Source organism: Salmo salar, chromosome 19, assembly GCF_965601325.2.
Source record: "Salmo salar chromosome 19, fSalSal1, whole genome shotgun sequence".
In the NCBI taxonomy this organism is placed as follows: Eukaryota; Metazoa; Chordata; class Actinopteri; order Salmoniformes; family Salmonidae; genus Salmo; species Salmo salar.
Window position 1 is genome coordinate 55433031 of NC_138309.1, and position 23748 is coordinate 55456778.

The 23748-nt window shown below is 43.7% G+C and overlaps 1 protein-coding gene across 1 annotated transcript; it reads left to right on the forward strand.

The window, feature by feature from the left end:
• Positions 1 to 290: 290 nt before the first annotated feature.
• On the forward strand, positions 291 to 5476 carry nt5m (5',3'-nucleotidase, mitochondrial). The gene is made up of 5 exons (XM_014158414.3): positions 291 to 1050; positions 1536 to 1636; positions 2411 to 2471; positions 2583 to 2697; positions 2881 to 5476. Exons 1-5 carry the CDS (start codon positions 781 to 783, stop codon positions 3018 to 3020), a joined length of 687 nt encoding a protein of 228 aa, XP_014013889.1. The 5' UTR covers positions 291 to 780; the 3' UTR covers positions 3021 to 5476.
• Positions 5477 to 23748: the final 18272 nt, after the last annotated feature.

Below are 23748 nucleotides of genomic sequence, written 5' to 3' on the forward strand. Positions count from 1 at the left end.
ATGATTTTATTCCACTTAATCTTGCATGTTGGAGCTCGGCACCTAAGATTTTCACTGTACCCTGCAATCACACCTGCAAACCCTGTACATGTGAGATTAAACACTCTGAATCTGACTGATTCCGCCCTTCCCTGTTATTTTTCTTCCTCTGCTGCATGCATGCTCAGCTTATTTTGATGTAAAAAGTTAAATGTTGTAGATGTTTTCCAGTTCACACTCCATGGTACAGGTTTGCCTTTTTAAACCCCACTGAGAAACGTAGGACACGTGCGTAATCTTGTTTCACGACATTGTCTTTGACTGCAGGATTTTGTACAGTAGGCGACACTTCTAAGAGTATTTGTACCAAATTTCACAGCTGCTGTGCGGCTGACAATGGTTGTGAGACGCGACACTAACTGCTGTAGAATCAGTCCATACTGATAAGAGTCGTAAACAAGTCCAAATACAGTGCTGAAAGGCATTGGTCAAATTTGACCCTGTGCGCTAATCAATTTACCGGTAGTGCTAACGTTAGCTAGGTTGCTGGCTAAAGCTATGCAGCACAAGTGCCAAAGCCTGCCCAATTGCAATAAAGGTTGAAACCATAAATAAATAGCTGACAGTGTCAAATAGTTAGTTACATTAGCAACGTCCCAAAATATTTTTTGTTTACATGGCACCCTATCAGTATTAGGAAAAACACTTTTCTCTTCTGGACTTTCGAATACTTATCTCGGGCTTCGTGAGTCTTGAAGCCATCGTTCGATCACCGACAGAAATCAGCGAGGCAAGTAAATCATGTCATTACTGCCTAAGATAGTAACGTTACGCGACAGAGGGAGGATCTTACTCCATGACCAGTTCAAGTGTATTTCCGCGAAGATGTCTTCATCCTCTGGTAAGAGACTTCGGGTTCTGGTGGACATGGATGGCGTCATTGCAGACTTCGAAGGGGGATTCCTGAAGAAATACCGGGCCAGGTACCCCAATGAACCGTACATCACCCTGGAGGACAGACGAGGATTCTGGGTGTCGTCTCAGTATGGGAACTTGAGGAGTGACCTGTGTGTAAGTCGTTCCGAACTGTGCATTCTGTCTGAAAACAGGAAATAACCATACATTCATTGTCTGTATAGTCTGTGGCGTTATGTCGCTCATTCATTTGCATCAGAAGTCCCCTGCATGTTCAAAAGGTTGCAAGAGCAGCAGCTGTCATTACATTGAATTCTGTAAATGCCAGTCACACGCAGATCTGATTTATAAGAAAGTCCTTGTGCAGAGTTAACCCCTACTCACATGGTGGCTCGACAAAGTGCTTTAATTTCTGCTTTATAATGCAACCCCAGTTTCTCCAGACAGTGCTCTATTTCCACAGTATAGTCATAGCAAGCATGCACTTGATAAAGATGTCTCCCATATCCCTTTTATTGTATAATGCCAGGCAGAGTATTAAAGTATGCCATGCATCTAGGTCCTCTGTGTCTGCCATGAATTAACAAACACACAATCTGTAAAAGTCTGTGGATGATAAGCAGAGGCTATATTGACTGTAGGAGAAGGCCATCAGCATTTGGGAGTCAAAGGACTTCTTTATAGAGCTGGAGCCCCTTCCTGGAGGAGTGCAGGCCGTCAAGGAGATGGCTAAGATGGAGAAGTAAGTTTGAACCATATATGGTCATTCAAACCATATCTGAACAATACCATAGCTTACGAAATATTCTTAAAATACTCACATTTATTTCAGACACTTGCCCCGGTGAGTCAGCTGTATTGAGTCAGGTGTTCAAAGAGAAGGAATTGCTGTTTTGTTTGTGTTCCCAAAGTGCTTTACAATGTTTTCACCCTCACCTAGAGACTATTTGCCATTTAGTCGTCACCCGTTAGGCTATATTCTATGGGTCATGTTAAACAAATAAGGTGGAGAAGGCGGGCAGGTGATCCTAGAGTAGGATGGTAATCCTCTCAGGAAGGGAACTGTTATGTCATGGTGTGCTCTGCTGTATGCATTTGCTGTGTTAAAATGTCATCATGCTAATAGCACAATAACAGACAGATGCTTTTCCCCAAAGCGACTTAGTCATCCATGCGTGCATTTTATGTATGAGTGATCCCAGGAATCGAACCCACTATCTTGGTTGTTGCAAGTGCCATGCTCTACCAACAGCTACAGAGGACCACGCTGTCTTTATAGAGGGAACCTTAGCTTTAGTGTTTCATTTTGGCCGACCTTATGTCAACAACCATATAGTAGTTAACCTCAAGCAAATGCCCTCACCATGAAACAGTACATTCACAATAACTCTGTTCCAATACTAGCCTATATCCTCATGTTAGGACATCCCCTTTGCTCACCTTTCAAGAGCGGTATGTTGTAGAAGATTTACTTTGAAAACAAATTAACCCTGTTGTGTTCTTCTCCGTTTTCCAGCACAGATGTCTTTATTTGCACCAGCCCTATAAAACATTATATACACTGCCCATATGAGAAGGTAAGCTCGGAGTCAAGACAGTAATCCTTTAGGCTGGAGGCAGAGTGGTGGTTGTGGTACCTCTTTCTTACAATATTTATGGTCTTTGCGCTCTCCCTGTTATGTGTTCAGTATGCCTGGATAGAGAAGCACCTGGGCTATGATTTCTTGGACCAGATCATCCTAACCAGAGACAAGACTGTGGTGACTGGGGACATCCTCATAGATGACAAGCCAGACATCCTCGGTGAGTCAAGTGTTTATAGCAAAGCTTGAAAACTGTGCACGTGTAAATATATGTGCATGTATTTATATGATGGTGCCATATGCATGCTAGTGTCATACATATAGGTATTTTCGGTAGTTAGTATTTGACTGTTCGATTAATCTACAAGCGTTACATGACCTTTGTGATGTGCCTCTGTTGCAGGTGTAGAGCCTAACCCAAGCTGGGAGCACATCCTATTTACTGCCTGCCACAACAAGCACATACTTCCCAGCTCCAGCCACCGGCGCCTGCTCTCCTGGGCAGATGACTGGAGGGGCATCCTGGAGGGCAAGAGGCTCTGAGCCCCCCTCATACACACATCAACCTCCCCTTCTCCACCCTGATTACCTACACTGTATTGTGGTACAAAGGGTGAATACCTCCACTAATACACTACAGTCAATCTCCAACTTGAAGTTTAGGGTTCTACTGTACCTTATTTAGCCAATGTCAGAGAATATGAATCTGTTTGACCACTAGGGGGCACACATCGACTGAAGCATGAGGTAGAAATACTGAAAATGATTGCAGTGAAAGACCAGCAACAATATTGAGTAGAGAGTAAATGCAGAGTTTACTGTTTTGACTCACTCTTTATAGTTGTATAAGACTATTATTAATTGTTCCTTCTACATATTTTGTTTGTATGTTGACCAGGACATTGGCCGGAGGGCCATACAGTTTTGTTTCACATGTACTGTATAGGAGTGACTCCATTTTGTAAATGTTGTGTTTCAACATTGTGCCAACATGGATCAAATTGTAGCCTGTATATTTTTTTCTCAACTTAGTTTAGGTAGATTTTTTAAACGTGTTTTAAAGCATCCACCAATCCACAGGCAAGTATTGAGAATGACAGATATGACTAGGTTGCATGATATAAACTTAATGTCTACGGATTTAAAACACAGATTTAGAAAAAGTGAATATACTTTATTTTTAAAAAATATATAAATTATATATCAAATGTATTATAAAGACATGCTAAACCTTCCTATTTTATTTCAAATTTTAACATTACGTAACCGATTTGCATTAGTCTTATGTGTCTTATTGTTTGAGACAAGAAAATGGTTGACTGAAAAAAAGCTCATTACATATTACACCTCAAAGTATCCAATACGCTCTGCTGTGAATATGGTCAAGCTCTTCCATCAAACAAATGTATTTCTCTTCATAAGTGTCTTTACAGGCCTTAAAGTTTATTCACAAAGCAACCTAACGTAGCAGGCGTAGCAAGACACCTGAGCGGACTCCCCTTCGTTTTTCAGGGGAAACGGAAGTTTGGTTGAAAATACTGTATCCCTGAAAACCAGAAACATCCACTTTCTGCTGACTCCGCGGAGAGTGTTCACAAAGTTATACTTACACCTAGCTGAATGTCTCTAGCCTTTTGTAAAATTTTTCAAAACAGTTGAAATTGGTGCTAATGTTGTTCATTGCTAGTTCACCTATTGTGAGTATATCTTACCCCAGTGATTCACATAGAGGGCATAGCTAGCTCTGGTCTGACGTATGTAGAGGCCCACAATGGAGGTGTCATAATACCCATAAAACCTAGCGGTCAAACAGTGAAATGGTTCCAATTGTTTTTTGACCATACATTTTTCCCAAATTGGATTTTAGAAACGCTTAAATTAAGGGTTGTTTCGTGTAGGCTTACCTTGGCGTGACGTTTTGATAAACATGTAAATCTCTCTTGTACAAGGTGACTTCTATCAATATACTCGGCTCTATTTACTCTGATTCAAAAATCCTAATTAGCATCAAAGTAGACATCATGCAAAACTACAAATCCCTCCAAGCTCCTGCATGTCATCTCTAACTGATACCTTTGCTAACAGGAAATGTGTCAATTTAAAACTTGCACAAGACAGTTCACAGAATTGTCCATTTAAAGAAATGGAGCCTATTTATTATTTACTACATTTAGCTAACATTAGATAGTTAATCCAGAGATTCTTACCTTAGCCTCGATTCGGCAGTCTCATCCAGATCATCTTGGCATTTGTTGTTCTTTATGATAGCCAGTTTAGCAGCTAATTAGCATTTACATTTGGGGGGGGGGGGGGGGTAAATATAGGCGAATATATTGATTTTCACAATTATCAAAACGTCACGCCAGGGTAAGTCTACACGAAACACAGCCCTAATTTTAAGTGTTTCTAAAATCACCTATGGGACAAATAAATGGTGGGAAAATTATTGGAACCATTTCCCTGTTTTAGGTTTTATGGGTATTATGACTCATACTGTAGTACTCTATAAGGCTCTGATTCTAACTGGTTTTAGTCTAACCCTTTCAGCATGCTGTTGTATCCTCATTAGCTAGCCTCATGTGTCCCAATGCCACCTCCTTTCCTCTCCTCGTATCTCTCATGTTAATCACATTTTAAAAGCCATGGATTCTCTTGTATTGATTTTTTTTACCCTTCCAAGTGTCTTTACAGTTGTCATGAAGGGAAGGAGATGTTGTCAAGACTGTTGGAACATACTGTACGTACACAGCCTAAGTGTTGCGATTTCCCTGATGATGACCCTGTCTGTGGGGGGAGTTAGGGTTAAGCCATGTGTGTCCACTGCTCAGTCAACCACTGTATCTCACAAAGTCTGTTCACTTGTCACTGCATCTTGTCAATGAATGTCTAATTTCTTTGGTGCTGGATGATATCTATGTCAATGTGTTTTTTGGATAACAGAGAATATACTAAATGTTGTCGTTAACAGATCGAATAAAGAATGCAACATATTGAAAATAGCAATATTCAATACTTTATATGTATAATTTATTTTATTTAACCTTTATTTAACTAGGCAAGTCAGTTAAGGACAAATTCTTATTTACAATGACGGCCTACCCCAGCCAAACCCTAACCCGGATGATGCTGGGCGAATTGTGCGCCGCCCGATGGGTATTACTGGCCCATGTTGACTGCAATGCTTCCCACAGTTGTGTCAAGTTGGCTGGATGTGCTGTGGGTGGTAGACCGTTGTTGATACACACGGGAAACTGTTGAGTGTGAAAAACCCAGCAGTGTTGCAGTTCTTGACACAAACATGTGTGCCTGGCACCTACTACCATACCCTGTTCAAAGGCACTTAAATATTTTGTCTTGCCCATTCACACTATGAATGGCACACATACACAATCCATGTCTCAAGGCTTAAAAATCCTTCTTTAACCTATCTCCTCCCCTCGACACCGAAGTGGATTTAAAAAAAAAAAAAAGTATTTTTATTTCACCTTTATTTAACCAGGTAGGCTAGTTGAGAACAAGTTCTCATTTGCAACTGCGACCTGGCCAAGACAAAGCATAGCAATTTGACATATACAACAACACAGAGTTACACATGGAATAAACAAAACATAGTCAATAATACAGTAGAACAAAAGAAAACAAAAAGTCTATATACAGCGAGTGCAAATGAGGTAAGATAAGGGAGTTAAGGCAATAAATAGGCCATGGTGGCGAAGTAATTACAATATAGCAATTAAACACTGGAATGGTAGATGTGCAGAAGTAAATGTGCAAGTAGGGATACTGAGCTGCAAAGGAGCAAGATAAATAAATACAGTATGGGGATGAGGTAGGTAGATAGATGGGCTGTTTACAGATGGGCTATGTAGGTGCAGTGATCTGTGAGCTGCTCTGACAGCTGGTGCTTAAAGCTAGTGAGGGAGATATGAGTCTCCAGCTTCAGAGATTTTTGCAGTTCGTTACAGTCATTGGTAGCAGAGAACTGGAAGGAAAGACGACCAAAGGAGGAATTGGCTTTGGGGGTGACCAGTGAGATATACCTGCTGGAGCGCGTGCTACGAGTGGGTGCTGCTATGGTGACCAGTGAGCTGAGATAAGGCGGGGCTTTACCTAGAAGAGACTTGTAGATAACCTGTAGCCAGTGAGTTTGGCGACGAGTATGAAGCGAGGGCCAACCAACGAGAGTGTACAGGTCGCAATGGTGGGTAGTGTATGGCGCTTTGGTGACAAAACGGATGGCACTGTGATAGACTACATCCAATTTGTTGAGTAGAGTGTTTGAGGCTATTTTATAGATGACATCACCGAAGTCGAGGATCGGTAGGATGGTCAGTTTTACGAGGGTATGTTTGGCAGCATGAGTGAAGGATGCTTTGTTGCGATATAGGAAACCGATTCTAGATTTAATTTTGGATTGGAGATGTTTAATGTGAGTCTGGAAGGAGAGTTTACAGTCTAACCAGACATCTAGGTATTTGTAGTTGTCCACGTATTCTAAGTCAGAGCCGTCCAGAGTAGTGATGATGGACGGGCGAGCAGGTGCGGGCAGTGATCGATTGAATAGCATGCATTTAGTTTTACTTGCGTTTAAGAGCAGTTGGAGGCCACGGAAGGAGAGTTGTATGGCATTGAAGCTCGTCTGGAGGTTAGTTAACACAGTGTCCAAAGAGGGGCCAGAAGTATACAGAATGGTGTCGTCTGCGTAGAGGTGGATCAGAGAATCACCAGCAGCAAGAGCAACATCATTGATGTATACAGAGAAGAGAATCGGCCCGAGAATTGAACCCTGTGGCACCCCCATAGAGACTGCCAGAGGTCCAGACAACAGGCCCTCCGATTTGACACACTGAACTCTATCAGAGAAGTAGTTGGTAAACCAGGCGAGGCAGTCATTTGAGAAACCAAGGCTGTCGAGTCTGCCAATAAGAATGTGGTGATTGACAGAGTTGAAAGCCTTGGCCAGGTCGATGAATACGGCTGCACAGTAATGTCTCTTATCGATGGCGGTTATGACGTCGTTTAGGACCTTGAGCGTGGCTGAGGTGCACCCATGACCAGCTCTGAAACCAGATTGCATAGCGGAGAAGGTACGGTGGAATTCGAAATGGTCGGTAATCTGTTTTGTTAACTTGGCTTTCGAAGACCTTAGAAAGACAGGGTAGGATAGATATAGGTCTTTAGCAGTTTGGGTCTAGAGTGTCACCCCCTTTGAAGAGGGGGATGACCGCGGCAGCTTTCCAATCTTTGGGAATCTCAGACGATACGAAAGGGAGGTTGAACAGGCTAGTAATAGGGGTTGCAACAATTTTGGCAGATAATTTTAGAAAGAGACCGTCCAGATTGTCTAGCCCGGCTGATTTGTAGGGGTCCAGATTTTGCCGCTCTTTCAGAACATCAGCTATCTGGATTTGGGTGAAGGAGAAATGGTGGGGGCTTTGGCGGGTTGCTGTGGAGGGTGCCGGGCAGTTGACCGGGGTAGGGGTAGCCAGGTGGAAAGCATGGCCAGCCATAGAGAAATGCTTATTGAAATTCTCAATTATCGTGGATTTATCGGTGGTAACAGTGTTTCCTAGCCTCAGAGCAGTGGGCAGCTGGGAGGAGGTGCTCTTATTCTCCATGGACTTTAGTGTCCCAGAACTTTTTTGAGTTAGTACTACAGGATGCAAATTTTTGTTTGAAAAAGCTAGCCTTAGCTTTCCTAACTACCTGTGTATATTTGTTCCTAACTTCCCTGAAAAGTTGCATATCACGGGGGCTATTCGATGCTAATGCAGAACACCACAGGATGTTTTTGTGCTGGTCAAGGGCAGACAGGTCTGGAGTGAACCAAGGACTATATCTATTCCTAGTTCTACATTTTTTGAATGGGGCATGCTTATTTAAGATGGTGAGGAAGGCACTTTTAAAGAATAGCCAGGCATCATCTACTGACGGGATGAGGTCAATGTCATTCCAGGATACCCCGGCCAGGTCGATTAGAAAGGCCTGCTCGCAGAAGTGTTTTAGGGAGCGTTTGACAGTGATGAGGGGTGGTCGTTTGGTCGCAGACCCATTACGTATGCAGGCAATGAGGCAGTGATCGCTGAGATCTTGATTGAAAACAGCAGAGGTGTATTTGGAGGGTGAGTTAGTTGGGATGACATCTATGAGGGTGCCCGTGTTTACGGATTTGGGGTTGTACCTGGTAGGTTTATTGATAATTTGTGTGAGATTGAGGGCATTAAGCTTAGATTGTAGGATGGCCGGGGTGTTAAGCATGTCCCAGTTTAGGTTACCTAGTGGCACGAGCTCAGAAGATAGATTGGGGGCAGTCAATTCACATATGGTATCGAGGGCACAGCTGGGGGCAGAGGGAGGTCTATAGCAAGCGGCAACAGTGAGAGACTTGTTTCTGGAAAGGTGAATTTTTCGAAGTAGAAGCTTGAATTGTTTGGGTACAGACTTGGATAGTAATACGGAACTCTGCAGGCTATCTTTGCAGTAGATCGCAACACCGCCCCCTTTGGCAGTTCTATCTTGGCGGAAAATGTTATGGTTAGCGATGGAGATTTCAGCGTTTTTGGTGGTTTTCCTAAGCCAGGATTCAGACACGGCTAAGACATCCGGGTTGGCAGAGTGTGCTAAAGCAGTGAGTAAAACAAACTTAGGGAGTAGGCTTTTAATGTTAACATGCATGAAACCAAGGCTTTTACGGTTACAGAAGTCAACAAATGAGAGCACCTGGGGAGTGACATCAATAAGACAACAAGTGACATCAATAAGGGATTATAGCTTTCACCTGGATACACCTGGTCAGTCTATGTCATAGAAATAGGGAAGCAGATATTCCTAATGTTTTGTGCACCTGTTAGCCACCCATAGAAGGAGCCACCACCACAGTGACATTTTCCTAAAAGGAAGACAGGCCAGATTTGAAGCAAGAAATGCAGACAACGAGCCCCTAGCTGGCCCCTGGTCAATGCCTTGTGGTGACTATAGCGGCCCTGGGTCTGCAGAGGCCAAATGCGTCAGAGGCCTGAGCACTCCCACTGGGGCTTTAAAATACAGACTGAGGATTCTACGTAATGATGTTCTGGCAAGAACACAGAATGGAACTATAATGGAGGACATTCCAGCGACCAGGACTCTGTGTTTCCTATCATGGGTTGATGGGACTGTGTTTTGTCTGTCTCTGTAAATATGTAGCCTTGCATGAGTGAGCCGGAATGGCTTATAGGAGCAGGAACCTGTCCTGTTTCTGTAGCATGAGGCAGCTTGATCTATAAGTACACCCCGTGGACAGGATGCTAGTCTAACGCAGTGCCTTACCCCCAATCGATCTCCTTAATGCTGAGTGCCAAGCAGAGACGCATCAGGTACCAATTTTACAGTCTTTGGTATGACTCGGCCGGGGATTGAACTCCCAATCTCAGGTCGGACAATAAAGGCCACTGAGTTAACACTGTGTCTCTCTGTGGATAAGGAGTAAAGCTCTGCTGTGATTAAGTCGATCTCAATTATGAGACGGAACCTTTTGTGGAAAAAGCACATTGTCCAGTCACTCACAAACACTGGAAAACAAGCTGAAAAAACATGCATAGTGATAGAGACAGAGCACTGACGAGTAAACAACCAAGGTACAGCATACAGCCAACCTCTGGGCTCCCTCTAAACTGATGTTCAGTTCCTCACCATCTTTCTATTTGTCTTTTTCCACTCTGTCTATGCGCTTCATAGAGGAAGGGAGCCATCCGTCTGTCGTTCCGTCTGTCATTGAGACGGTGTGCTTCCCAGCACTGACTGGCTCACCGGTGAAGTGTTGTACTTTGGTCCTCACAAATTGCAAGGTATCGTATCGGTTTTTCCAATGAAGTCTTTATTGTAATGATAATGTGCTTTAATTATGATTTGGGTAAAAGCGGGAAAATGTCTCCATGACTGCTGAAATGAAATGGAACATTAAAGAGTTGTGATGATCCTGCATGTGACTTCCTGCTTCCAGACCCGTGTTGTGTGTTGTCTTAGATGATAGTGTAAACAGCTGAGTTAGGTGCTCTTACTGTTCTATATACCTACCTGGTCGACTGTTCTCTTTACCTACCTACCTACCTACCTACCTACCTACCTACCCCTACCACCTACCACCCCTACCTACCTACCTACCCCTACCTACCTACCTGGCCTACTGTTCTCTTTACCTACCTACTTACCTACCTACCTACCTGGCCTAAGTTCTCTTTGCCTGCCTGCCTGCCCGCCTGCCTGCCTACCTACCTGGCCTACTGTTCTCTTTACCTACCTACCTACCTACCTACCTACCTACCTACCTACCTACCTACCTACCTACCTACCTACCTACCTACCTACCTACCTACCTACCTACCTACCTACCTACCTACCTACCTACCTACCTACCTACCTACCTGGCCTACTGTTCTCTTTACCTACCTACCTACCTACCTACCTACCTACCTACCTACCTACCTACCTACCTACCTACCTACCTACCTACCTACCTACCTACCTACCTACCTACCTACCTACCTACCTACCTACCTACCTACCTACCTACCTACCTACCTACCTACCTGGCCTACTGTTCTCTTTACCTAACTACCTGGACTACTGTTCTCTTTACCTAACTACCTGGACTACTGTTCTCTTTACCTAACTACCTGGCCTCTACTGTGCACTTTACCTACCTGCCTGGCCTACTGTTAACTTGGCCTACTGTTAACTTGACCTACTGTTCTCTTTACCTACCTGCCTGTCCTACTGTTCTCATTACCTACCTACCTACCTACCTACCTACAGTGGGGGGAAAAAGTATTTGATCCCCTGCTGATTTTGTACGTTTGCCCACTTACAAAGAAATGATCAATCTATAATTTTAATGGTAGGTTTATATGAACAGTGAGAGACAGAATATTAACAAAAAAATCCAGAAAAACGCAGGTCAAAAATGTTATAAAATGATTTGCATTTTAATGAGGGAAATAAGTATTTAACCTGGCTTCTTCCTTGCTGAGTGGCCTTTCAGGTTATATCGATATAGGACTCGTTTTTACTGTGGATATAGATACTTTTTTACCTGTTTCCTCCAGCATCTTCACAAGGTCCTTTGCTGTTGATCTGGGATTGATTTGCGCTTTTCGCACCAAAGTACGTTCATCTCTAGGAGACAGAATGTGTCTCCTTCCAGAGCAGTATGATGGCTGTGTGGTCCCATGGTGTTTATACTTGTGTACTATTGTTTGTACAGATGAACGTGGTACCTTCAGGCGTTTGGAAATTGCTCCCAAGGATGAATCAGAATTGTTGAGGTCTACAGTTTTTTTTCTGAGGTCTTGGCTGATTTCTTTTGATTTTTCCAATGATGTCAAGCAGAGGCACTGGTTTTGAAGGTAGGCCTTGAAATACATCCACAGGTACACCTCCAATTGACTCAACAAAAAAAAAGCCTATCGGAAGCTTCTAAAGCATGACATTATTTTCTGGAATTTTCCAAGCTGTTTAAAGGCACAGTCAACTTAGTGTATGAAAAATTCTGACCCACTGGAATTGTGATACAGTGAATAAAAAAATGAAATAATCTGTCTGTAACCAATTGTATTAAAAATGACTGGTGTCGTGCACAAAGTAGATGTCCTAACCGACTTGACAAAACTATAGTTTGTTAACAAGAAATTTGTGGAGTAGTTGAAAAACTAGTTTTAATGACTAAGTGTATGTAAACTTCCGACTTCAACTGTACCTACCTACCTACCTACCTACCTACCTACCTACCTACCTACCTACCTACCTACCTACCTACCTACCTACCTACCTACCTACCTACCTACCTACCTACCTACCTACCTACCTACCTACCTACCTACCTACCTACCTACCTACCTACTTACCTACCTACCTACCTACCTACCTTGCCTACTATTCTCTTTACCTACCTACCTACCTGGCCTACTATTCTCTTTACCTACACTACTGTTCAAAAGTTTGGGGTGACTTAGAAATGTCCTTGTTTTTGAAAGAAAAGCAAATTTTTTGTCCATTAAAATAACATCAAATTGATCAGAAATACAGTGTACACATTGTTAATGTTGTAAATGACTATTGTAGCTGGAAACGGCAGATTTTTTTTATGGAATATCCACATGGGTGTACAGAGGCCCATTATCAGCAACCATCACTCCTGTGTTCCAATGGCACGTTGTGTTAGCTAGTTCAAGTTTATCATTTTAAAAGGCTAATTGATCATTAGAAACCCCTTTTGCAGTTATGTTAGCACAGCTGAAAACTGTTGTTCTGATTTAAAGAAACAATAAAACTGGCCTTCTTTAGAGTAGTTGAATATCTGGAGCATCAGCATTTGTTGGTTCGATTACAGGCTCAAAATGACAAAGACCTTTCTTTTGAAACTCGTCAGTGTATTCCTGTTCTGAGAAATGAAGGCTATTCCATGCGAGAAATTGCCAAGAAACTGAAGATCTCATACAACACTGTGTACTACTCCCTTCACAGAACAGCGCAAACTGGCTCTGACCAGAATAGAAAGAGGAGTGGGAGGCCCCGGTGCACAACTGAGCAAGAGGACAAGTACATTAGAGTGTCTAGTTTGAGAAACAGATGCCTCACAAGTCCTCAACTGGCAGCTTCATTAAATGGTACTCGCAAAACACCAGTCTCAACGTCAACAGTGAAGAGGCGACTCTGGGATGCTGGCCTTTTAGGCTTAGTTGCAAAGAAAAAGCCATATCTCAGACTGGCCAATAAAAAGAGAAGATAAAGATGGGCAAAATAACACAGACCCTGGACAGAGGAATCTTGGGGATGTTTCTCACCGGCAGGGACTGGGAGACTAGTCAGGATCGAGGCAAAGATGAACGGAGCAAAATACAGAGAGATCCTTAATGAAACCTGCTCCAGAGCGCTTAGGACCTCAGACTGGGGCGAAGGTACACCTTCCAACAGGACAATGCAGGAGTGGCTTCGGGACAAGTCTCAATGTCCTTGAGTGACCCGGACTTGAACCCGATCGAACATCTCCGGCGAGACCTGAAAATAGCTGTGCAGCAACGCTCCCCATCCAACCTGACTGAGTTTGAGAGGAGCTGCAGAGCAGAATGAGAGAAACTCTCCAAATACAGGTCTGCCAAGCCTGTAGCGTCATACCTAAGAAGACTCTAGGCTGTAATTGCTGCTAAAAGTGCTTCAACAAAGTAGTGAGTAAAGGGTCTGAATGAATACTTATGTAAATGTGATATTTCAGTTTTAGCTCAAATTTCTCATCCTGTTTTTTGCTTTGACATTATGGGGTATTGTGTGAAGATATTTGAGGGGGGAAAAAACAATTTAATACATTTTAGAATAAGACTGTAACCTACCAATATGTAGAAAAAGTCAAAGGGTCTTAATACTTTTCGAAGGCACTGTATAGCCTAATATCAGCTCTTGGCTGTTTGTCAGCTTGGCAGCAGCAACAAGCATGTGGAGGCAGTCTATAAAGAGAGGAAACTTCCTCTGCAGTGGATGACGTGCCACTTCGTGCATCTTTAATCAGTGTAGATGTGATTTGAAGGGTGGGAAGAGGAGGGCAGTCAATCCACTCTATGTACACAGCTACTGTGAGAGGGCAGTGGGATGCTTGTTTCATTACCGGTCATGGACTGGCAGGGCTTATGCATCTGTTGTGGAACATGTTTTGTTACGCACACACACACACATACTCAGTGTCCATTCATCCTTCAACAGCCTCCCATTAATTGGGTTACAGTAGATGAGAGGGCTGTGCCACAACTGTTTGCTCAGTGCCTGGCCCCTGTCAACACTCAGTAATAACAAGGGTCCCTAATATAATAAACTCAGCAAAAAAAGAAACGTCTCTTTTTCAGGACCCTGTCTTTCAAAGATAATAATTTAAAAAAAAATCAAAATAACTTCACAGATCTTCATTGTAAAGGGTTTTAACACTGTTTCCCATGCTTGTTCAATGAACCATAAACAATTAATCAACATGCACCAGTGGAACGGTCGTTAAGACACTAACAGCTTACAGACGGTAGGGAATTAAGGTCACAGTTATGAAAACTTAGGACACTAAAGATGCCTTTCTACTCACCATGAAAAACACCAAAAGAAAGATGCCCAGGGTCCCTGCTCATCTGCGTGAACATGCCTTAGGCATGCTGCAAGGAGGCATGAGGACTGCAGTTGTGGCCAGGGCAATAAATTCTAATGTCCGTACTGTGAGACGCCTAAGACAGCGCTACAGGGAGACAGGACGGACAGCTGATCATCCTCGCAATGGCAGACCACGTGTAACAACACCTGCACAGGATCGGTACGTCAGAACATCACACCTGCGGGTCAGGTACAGGATGGCAACAACAACTGCCTGAGTTACACCAGGAACGCACAATCCCTCCATCAGTGCTCAGACTGTCCGCAATAGGCTGAGAGAGGCTGGACTGAGGGCTTGTAGGCCTGTTGTAAGGCAGGTCCTCACCAGACATCACCGTCAACAACGACGCCTATGGGCACAAACCCGCCGTCGCTGGACCAGACAGGACTGGCAAAAAGTGCTCTTCACTGACGAGTCGCAGTTTTGTCTCACCAGGGATGATGGTCGGATTTGCGTTTATCGTTGAAGGAATGAGCATTACACCGAGGCCTGTACTCTAGAGCGGGATCGATTTGGAGGTGGAGGGTCCGTCATGGTCTGGGGCGGTGTGTCACAGCATCATCGGACTGAGCTTGTTGTCATTGCAGGCAATCTCAATGCTGTGCGTTACAGAGAAGACATCCTCCTCCCTCATGTGGTACCCTTCCTGCAGGCTCATGCTGACATGACCCTCCAGCATGACAATGCCACCAGCCATACTGCTTGTTCTGTGCGTGATTTCCTGCAAGACAGGAATGTCAGTGTTATTCCATGGCCAGCGACGAGCCCGGATCTCAATCCCATTGAGCACGTCTGAGACCTGTTGGATTGGAGGGTGAGGGCTAGGGCCATTCCCCCCAGAAATGTCCGGGAACTTGCAGGTGCCTTGGTGGAAGAGTGGGGTAACATCTCACAGCAAGAACTGACAACTCTGGTGCAGTCCATGAGGAGGAGATGCACTGCAGTACTTAATGCAGCTGGTGGCCACACCAGATACTCCCTGTTACTTTTGATTTTGACCCCCTCCCCCCCCTTTGTTCAGGGACACATTATTCCATTTCTGTTAGTCACATGTCTGTGGAACTTGTTCAGTTTATGTCTCAGTTGTTGAATCTTGTTATGTTCACACAATATTTACACATGTTAAGTTTGCTGAAAATAAACACAGTTGACAGTGAGGACGTTTCTTTCTTTTTTGCTGAGTTTACATCTCTTGGACACTGACACTGACCCATCACAACAGAATCACATAGAGTTACAGCAACACAACAGACATTGTTTACCAGAACACAACCATATTATCTGAGTGACCATAACACAAGGACCAACCTACAACAAAGCAGTTACATTGATGGTTTTTGCAAAGAAAGATGTGACAGGGCATGTTTGGCCATGAGCAGTAACATTGTTTTTGAGTGTGATTATTTTGCCTTGGTGCATCCTACCTTTCCAACACCTACAAAAACAAATGATAGGTCATTGGGTCCAAATATACTGTATTAGATTATGTATATAAGCAGAACACATTGATATCCAAGAGGCTGGTGGGTCAACAACACGTTTGCGAGTGCTTCCAAACATGAGTCATGTCAAAGCTAGCTACATCAGTCAGAGCAGTGGGATGGGTGGAGGTTTCCATAGACTGGTGGCATAAATAATACAACATGCTTAGCGCAAAAAGGAAAACAACATTACAATCAATCCATACAATGCGAAGGCATACAGACATTGACGTCACTCCCGGACGCTTACACCCGTTAGATGTGATTGGTATACAGCTTGGGTAGAAGTGTGAGAGTGTTAGGCTTTTGAATTTTGACTTGATTGAGTAGATTAGACCATCACGAAATCTGAATTACCCAACCCCTAGGCATGAAGAAAAACACATGAATGGTAAAAATATTGGGAATGTTTTCATTTTAGTTCTAGGTATTGTGACTCACACGTGGAGCAAATTTCCTTATTGGGAAGTCAAATCAAATTTTATTTCTCACATGCACCGAATACAACAGTGAAATGCTTACTTACAAGCCCTTAACCAACAATGGTTTAAGAAGTTTTAATTAAAAAAGTGTTAAGTAAAAAACTGAAAATAAAAGTAACAAATAATTAAACAGCAGCAGTAAAATAACAAGCGAGGCTATGTACAAGGGATACTGGTACAGAGTCAATGTGCAGGGGCACCGGTTAGTCGAGGTAATTGAGGTAATATGTACATGTAGGTAGAGTTAAAGTGACTATGCATAGATTATAAACAGAGAGTAGCAGCAGTGTAAAAAAGGGGTCTGGGTAGCCCTTTGATTAGCCGTTCAGTACTCTTATGGCTTGGAGGTAGAAGCTGTTAAGAAGCCTTTTGGACCTAGACTTGGCACTCCGGTACCGCTTGCCGTGCGGTAGCAGAGAGAACAGTCTATGACTAGTGTGGCTGGAGTCTTTGACAATTTTTAGGGTCTTCCTCTGACATTGCCTGGTACACAAGTCCTGGATGGCAGGAAGCTTGGCCCCAGTGATGTACTGGGCCGTACAAACTACCCTCTGTAGTGCCTTGCGGTCGGAGGTCGAGCAGTTGCCATACCAGGCAGTGATGCAACCAGTCAGGATGCTCTCGATGGTGCAGCTGTAGAACCTTTTAAGGATCTGAGGACCCATGCCAAATCTTTTGGCATTGTCATGCCCTCTTCACGACTGTCTTAGTGTGTTTGGACCATGATAGTTTGTTGGTGATGTGTACACCAAGGAACTTGAAGCTCTCAACCTGTTCCACTACAGCCCCGTCGATGAGAATGGGGGCATGCTCGGTCCTCTTTTTCCTGTAGTCAACAATCATCTCCTTTGTCTTGATCACTTTGAGGGAGAGGTTGTTGTCCTGGCACCACACGGCCACCTCCCTATAGGCTGTCTCCTCGTTGTCGGTGATCAGACCTATCACTGTTGTGTCATCGGCAAACTTGATGATGGTGTTGGAGTCGTGCCTGGCCATGCAGTCATGAGTGAACAGGGAGTACAGGAGGGGACTGAGCACGTACCCCTGAGGGGCCCCCGTGTTGAGGATCAGCGTGGCAGATGTGTTGTTCCCTACCCTATCAAATCAAATCAAATTTTATTGGTCACATACACATGGTTAGCAGATGTTTATGCGAGTGTAGCGAAATGCTTGTGCTTCTAGTTCCGACCGTGCAGTAATATCTAACAAGTAATCTAACAATTTCACAACAACTACCTTATACACACAAGTGTAAAGGAATGATTAAGAATATGTACATATAAATATATGGATGAGCGATGGCCGAACGGCATAGGCAAGATGCAGTAGATGGTATAGAGTACAGTATATACGTATGAGATGAGTAATGTAGGGTATGTAAACATTATATAAAGTGGCATTGTTTAAGTGACTAATGATACATTTATTACATCCAATTATTAATTATTCAAGTGGCTAGAGATTGAGTCTGTATGTTGGCAGCAGCCACTCAATGTTAGTGATGGCTGTTTAACAGTCTGATGGCCTTGAGATAGAAGATGTTTTTCAGTCTCTCGGTCCCAGCTTTGATGCACCTGTACTGACCTCGCCTTCTGGATGATAGCGGGGTGAACAGGCAGGGGCTCGATGTTGTCCTTGGTGATCTTTTTGGCCTTCCTTTGACATCGGGTGGTGTAGGTGTCCTGGAGGGCAGGTAGTTTGCCCCCGGTGATGCGTTGTACAGACCTCACTACCCTCTGGAGAGCATTACGATTGTGGACGAAGCAGTTGCCCTACCAGGCGGTGATACAGCCCGACAGGATGCTCTCGATTGTGCATCTGTAAAAGTTTGAGTGTTTTTGGTGACAAGCCAAATTTCTTCAGCCTCCTGAGGTTGAAGAGGAACTTAAAACTTTCCACCTTCTCCACTACTGTCCCGTCAATGTGGATAGGGGGGTGATCCCTCTGCTGTTTCCTGAAGTCCACGATCATCTCCTTTGTTTTGTTGATGTTGAGTGTGAGGTTATTTTCCTGACACCACACTCCGAGGGCCCTCACCTCCTCCCTGTAGGCCATCTCGTCGTTGCTGGTAATCAAACCTACCACTGTAGTGTTGTCTGCAAACTTGATGATTGTGTTGGAGGTGTGAATGACCACCCAGGCATGGGTGAACAGGGAGTACAGGAGAGGGCTGAGAACTCACCCTTGTGGTTGAACGCACCCAGAACGCACCTATCCAAAGCTAATAATTATATGCATATTCTAGTTTCTGGGCAGGAGTAATAATCCGATTAAATCGGGTACGTTTTTTATCCGGCCGTGAAAATACTGCCTCCTAGCCATAACAGGTTAAAAGCAGTGGTTCGCGCTTTCAGTTTTGTGCGAATGCTGCCATCAATCCACGGTTTCTGGTTGGGGAAGGTTTTAAAATTCACTGTGGGTACCACATCACCGATGCACTTACTAATAAACTCGCTCACTGAATCAGCGTATACATCAATGTTATTGTCCGATGCTATCCGGAACATATCCCAGTCCACGTGATCGAAGCAATCTTGAAGCGTGGAATCAGATTCGTCGGACCAGCATTGAACAGACCTGAGTACGGGCGTTTCTTGTTTTAGTTTCTGTCTATAGGCTGGGAGCAACAAAATGGAGTCGTGGTCAGATTTGCCGAAAGGAGGGCGAGGGAGGGCTTTGTATACGTCGCGGAAATTAGAGTAGCAATGATCCAGAGTTTTATTAGCATATTACAATATGCTGATAAAATTTAGGGAGCCTTGTTTTCAGATTAGCCTTGTTAAATCCCCAGCTACAATAAATGCAGCCTCAGGATATGTGGTTTCCAGTTTACATAGAGTCCAATGAAGTTCTTTCAGGGCCGTCGAGGTGTCTGCTTGGGGGGGAATATACACGGCTGTGATTATAATCAAAGAGAATTCTCTTGCAAGATAATGCGGTCGGCATTTGATCGTAAGGAATTCTAGGTCAGGTGAACAAAAGGACTTGAGTTCCTGTATGTTGTTATTATCATACCACAACTCATTAATCATAAGGCATACACCCCTGCCCTTCTTCTTACCAGAGAGATATTTGTTTCTGTCGGCGCGATGCGTGAAGAAGCCGGGTGGCTGTACCGACTCTGATAACGTATCCCGAGTGAGCCATGTTTCCGTGAAACAAAGAATGTTACAATCTCTGATGTCTCTCTGGAAGGCAACCCTGCTCGAATTTCGTCTACCTTGTTGTCAAGAGAATGGACATTGGCGAGTAGTATACTCGGGAGCGGTGGGCGATGTGCCCGTCTACGGAGCCTGACCAGAAGACCGCTCTGTCTGCCCCTTCTGAGACGCCGTTGTTTTGGGTCACCTACTGGGATCCGATCCATTGTCATGGGTGGTGGTCCAAACAGAGGATCCGCTTCGGGAAAGTCATATTCCTGGGGCCGGCTCGTCAGGAAGTCCAAGATCAAGTTGCAGAGGGAGGTGTTTAGTCCCAGGGTCCTTAGCTTTGTGATGAGCTTTGAGGCCACTATGGTGTTGAAAGCTGAGCTGTAGTCAATGAATAGCATTCTCACATAGGGGTTCCTTTTGTCCAGGTGGGAAAGGGCACTGTGGAGTGCAAAAGAGATTCCATCATCTGTGGATCTTTTGGGGCGGTATGCAAATTGGAGTGGGTCTAGGGTTTCTGGGATAATGGTGTTGATGTGAGCCATGACCAGTCTTTCAATGCACTTCATGGTTACAGACGTGAGTGCTACGGGTCGGTAGTCATTTAGGCAGGTTACCTTAGTGTTCTTGGGCACAGGGACTATGGTGGTCTGCTTGAAACATGTTGGTATTACAGGCTCAGTCAGGTGGAAGGAGGTTTAGATTTTAAGAGGTGTTCTTCAGATTTGAAGCTTCTATGAGACATCTTATGCAGGGAAACACATCCAAAATACACCTGTTTTGTCTTGGCATTTGATACTTGTGTCTAAATATTTACTCTCAGACTACAATAGCCCACACCAGACAGACTCACAGATTGACGTCCTTTAGTATCAGCTGAGCAGATGGAGGATTTAACGCAGAAGAACACACACAGTGTGACACCAGGAACGATGACAAGGTGTATGTGCGTGCGTGTGCGCCTGCGTGCATGTCCGCACACGTGTCTTGCTTGTGTGTGTGTGTGTGTGTGTGTGTGTGTGTGTGTGTGTGTGTGTGTGTGTGTGTGTGTGTGTGTGTGTGTGTGTGTGTGTGTGTGTGTGTGTGTGTGTGTGTGTGTGTGTGTGTGTGTGTGTGTGTGTGTGTGCGTCTGTCTGCCAATGTTAGGCTGTGTAATATATATTTAAACTCTTCACTAGAAAATTCTCCCTATAGAACTCCCTTACCAAGGGGTATGACAAATTGCTTAATTTTACAGCCATAATCACGCTAGAAAGACTGTTACTATTACTATTGAAGGACTCAAATACCCTAAGGGATTAGCAGCAGTTATTAACAATGTCAGTAGGACAGAGAAAATGACTGTAGGCAGGGAAATTGTCTTTATAGTCACATTACAGTAGCAGTCTATTTGAAAGCTTGAATAAAATGTCAGTACATTTGTTTCTGCAGAGCACGGGTGAATCATCACCATCCTGGATGTTTCCATATGCTATTTAATTGGAAACACACATGGCTGTCCCTCTGCCTGACGTGGGGTTATTTTAGGCTCATTATTAACTGTTAGTGGCTTGTTTTCGCTTTGGCCCAGCGCCCAAGCAGTTTTTTTTCACACTCCATATTTGGAGCACCGGGAACGTATGGACAGAGATTAAAGGCAGCTATTAACTTGGCCACAAGGCTTTCAGCCTGAAATCGATCACCAGCCCACAGCGTCCCACGCTCCTGCTCTCTTGTGGAGGGAGTACTAATCCATCCATGACTAGCTCCCTCTACATACACACACACGCGTGTATGCACACGCACGTCCCATCATCATGCACTGATTCCTTCATGCTACCACCAGTGCCAGTGATGGGGTGTATCCGTCTCCTAAACACCTTGAGGAATGACAGACTCACTCAGAATGGATGTTCGACACATGTAACATGTCAACCTGCATACTAGGCTACTGATCACACATCCACTTACTCACATGCCACAATTTTGCAGCATTTATTTTTATGTTGCTTCCTGAGGGTTTACTCATTGTAAAGTTTACTCATTGTAATCTATTTAGTCCATAGAGATTTCTTATCTACATGACTATGTGCAAAATGGCTGAATGACAACGAGACAATCTATAGAGACAAGTGACTCACTGTTATTTGCCCATTGAACAGTTTAAGTGCGTGCAACACTAACAGTCATTTTTATCAACATTGACATTTCACAAATTAGTGTTCAGGCAGAGAAAAGAGAGAATGAAGACACTTTGAAGGCCAACACGGCACAGTCGGGAAATTGAGTTAGTCTAATGCAATGGGAAATGCAGAAACAGTGGGGTGCCCTCCAAATGTAGGTCTCTAAGTACCTCCGCGCCCTAAATTCTAAATCTCCTCACTTAACGAAAACAAATGTGACAGACACTGCTTATCAATCCTTCTGGGAAGGGATGAGAGAATGATTTCTTGAAACCCTTGCTGTGTCTATAATTGCGTTGTGCTGCCTCAATAGGTGTAATTGCTAAGAGTCAACAATTGAGCTCTCTTACCAAAGCAATATAGAGAGGAACTGTGGGAGATAAATAGGTAGAAAATTTAGAAGATGCAGGAGCCTTAAAGCCTCAATTTGTCCTGTTGTTTCAGAATAATTTATCAGAAGTGGTGGCATTTTAGTTTTCCGTTATCTAAAGAACACTTTCACTGCTGACTGAGAAAGCATTTGTGTCCAAAGCTGTGTAAGTTTCTCACAGCCATACAGGAGCAATAGGTTACTGGAATATTCCAGATTTATCTTGGAGTGTTTTAGTTCCATTAGTGCTGAGCAAATGATCCTTAACCAAACTGTAAAATCTTAGGAGTACCATATTCCTTTTCCTCTAGCAGGAGTTACACAGTATGGATTAAGCTACACACTTGGCCAAAACGTTATCACTAAATTGCCATGCTACAAAGGACAACATTTTTGACATGAGCTGTCGGTTCGGGCTGATGGCGACCATCTAGACCAGTGTTACTCAACTCCAGTCCTCAAGTACCCCCAACAGCACACATTTTTGTTGTAGCCCGGGACAAACATACCTCATTCAACTCATTTAGGGCTTGATGGTTAGTTGACAAGTTGAATAGGTGTGCTTGTCCAGGGTTAGAATAAAAATGAGTACTATTGGGGGTACTTGAGGAATGGAGTTGGGAAACACTGATCTCGGTGGTGTGGTTCGTAGATTGTATGGATTGTGTCCAAATGTATTACTGGCTGTACTATACCACAATCATTGGGATTCAGAACATTTAGGGTAAAAAAAGAAAGTCCACTGAAACAATCCCTTCAAGAGAACAGCAGCCAGAACATTAGTGACGACATCAGCGGTCACAGCGAACGTGCAGTCAACGAAACAGAGCGGTCAACGAGAGGCTCTCCAAGGAGCCTTGGACTGTGTCAAGGATGTGTACTCTTTGTTTCTGTTTCTCTGTCTTTTTTTCTCTCTCTCCTTTCTCTGTCATTCTCACATCATTCTCACATCATTTTACTCATGGTCAGAGAACAGGAATGTATGAGAAAATTGTGCCCTTTTCCCTACAAAAACCAACATATGTGTCAGATTACAGATATCAAATGAGGGCAGTTATAGTGCCTTCAGAAAGTATTTATACCCCTTGACTTATTCCACATTTTGTTGTGTTACAGCCTGAATTCAAAATTTATTAAATACCAAAAATCTCAACCATCTACAGGCAATACCCCATAATGACGAAGTGAAAACATGTTTTTTTAATTTTTGGGGGCAAATTTATTGAAAATGAAATATAGATATCTCATTTACATAACTATTCACACCCCTGAGTCAATACTTTGTAGAAGGACCTTCTGCAGAAATTACAGCTTTGAGTCGTCTTGGGTATGTCCGTATTAGCTTTGCACATCCGGACTTGGGGATTTTCTCCCATTCCTCCTTGCAGATTTTCTCAAGCTCTGTTAGGTAGGGTGCGGCGGTAAAAAGCAATCTTAAAGTCTTTCCACAGATTTTCAATGGGATTC

Bases quoted from the DNA above. Each gene is read 5' to 3' on its own strand.
- nt5m (XM_014158414.3), top strand. From the start codon at position 781: ATGTCATTACTGCCTAAGATAGTAACGTTACGCGACAGAGGGAGGATC. The intron at 1,637-2,410 runs GTAAGTTTGAAC...TCCGTTTTCCAG, and splicing joins GAGATGGCTAAGATGGAGAA to CACAGATGTCTTTATTTGCA. The intron at 2,698-2,880 runs GTGAGTCAAGTG...CCTCTGTTGCAG, and splicing joins TGACAAGCCAGACATCCTCG to GTGTAGAGCCTAACCCAAGC.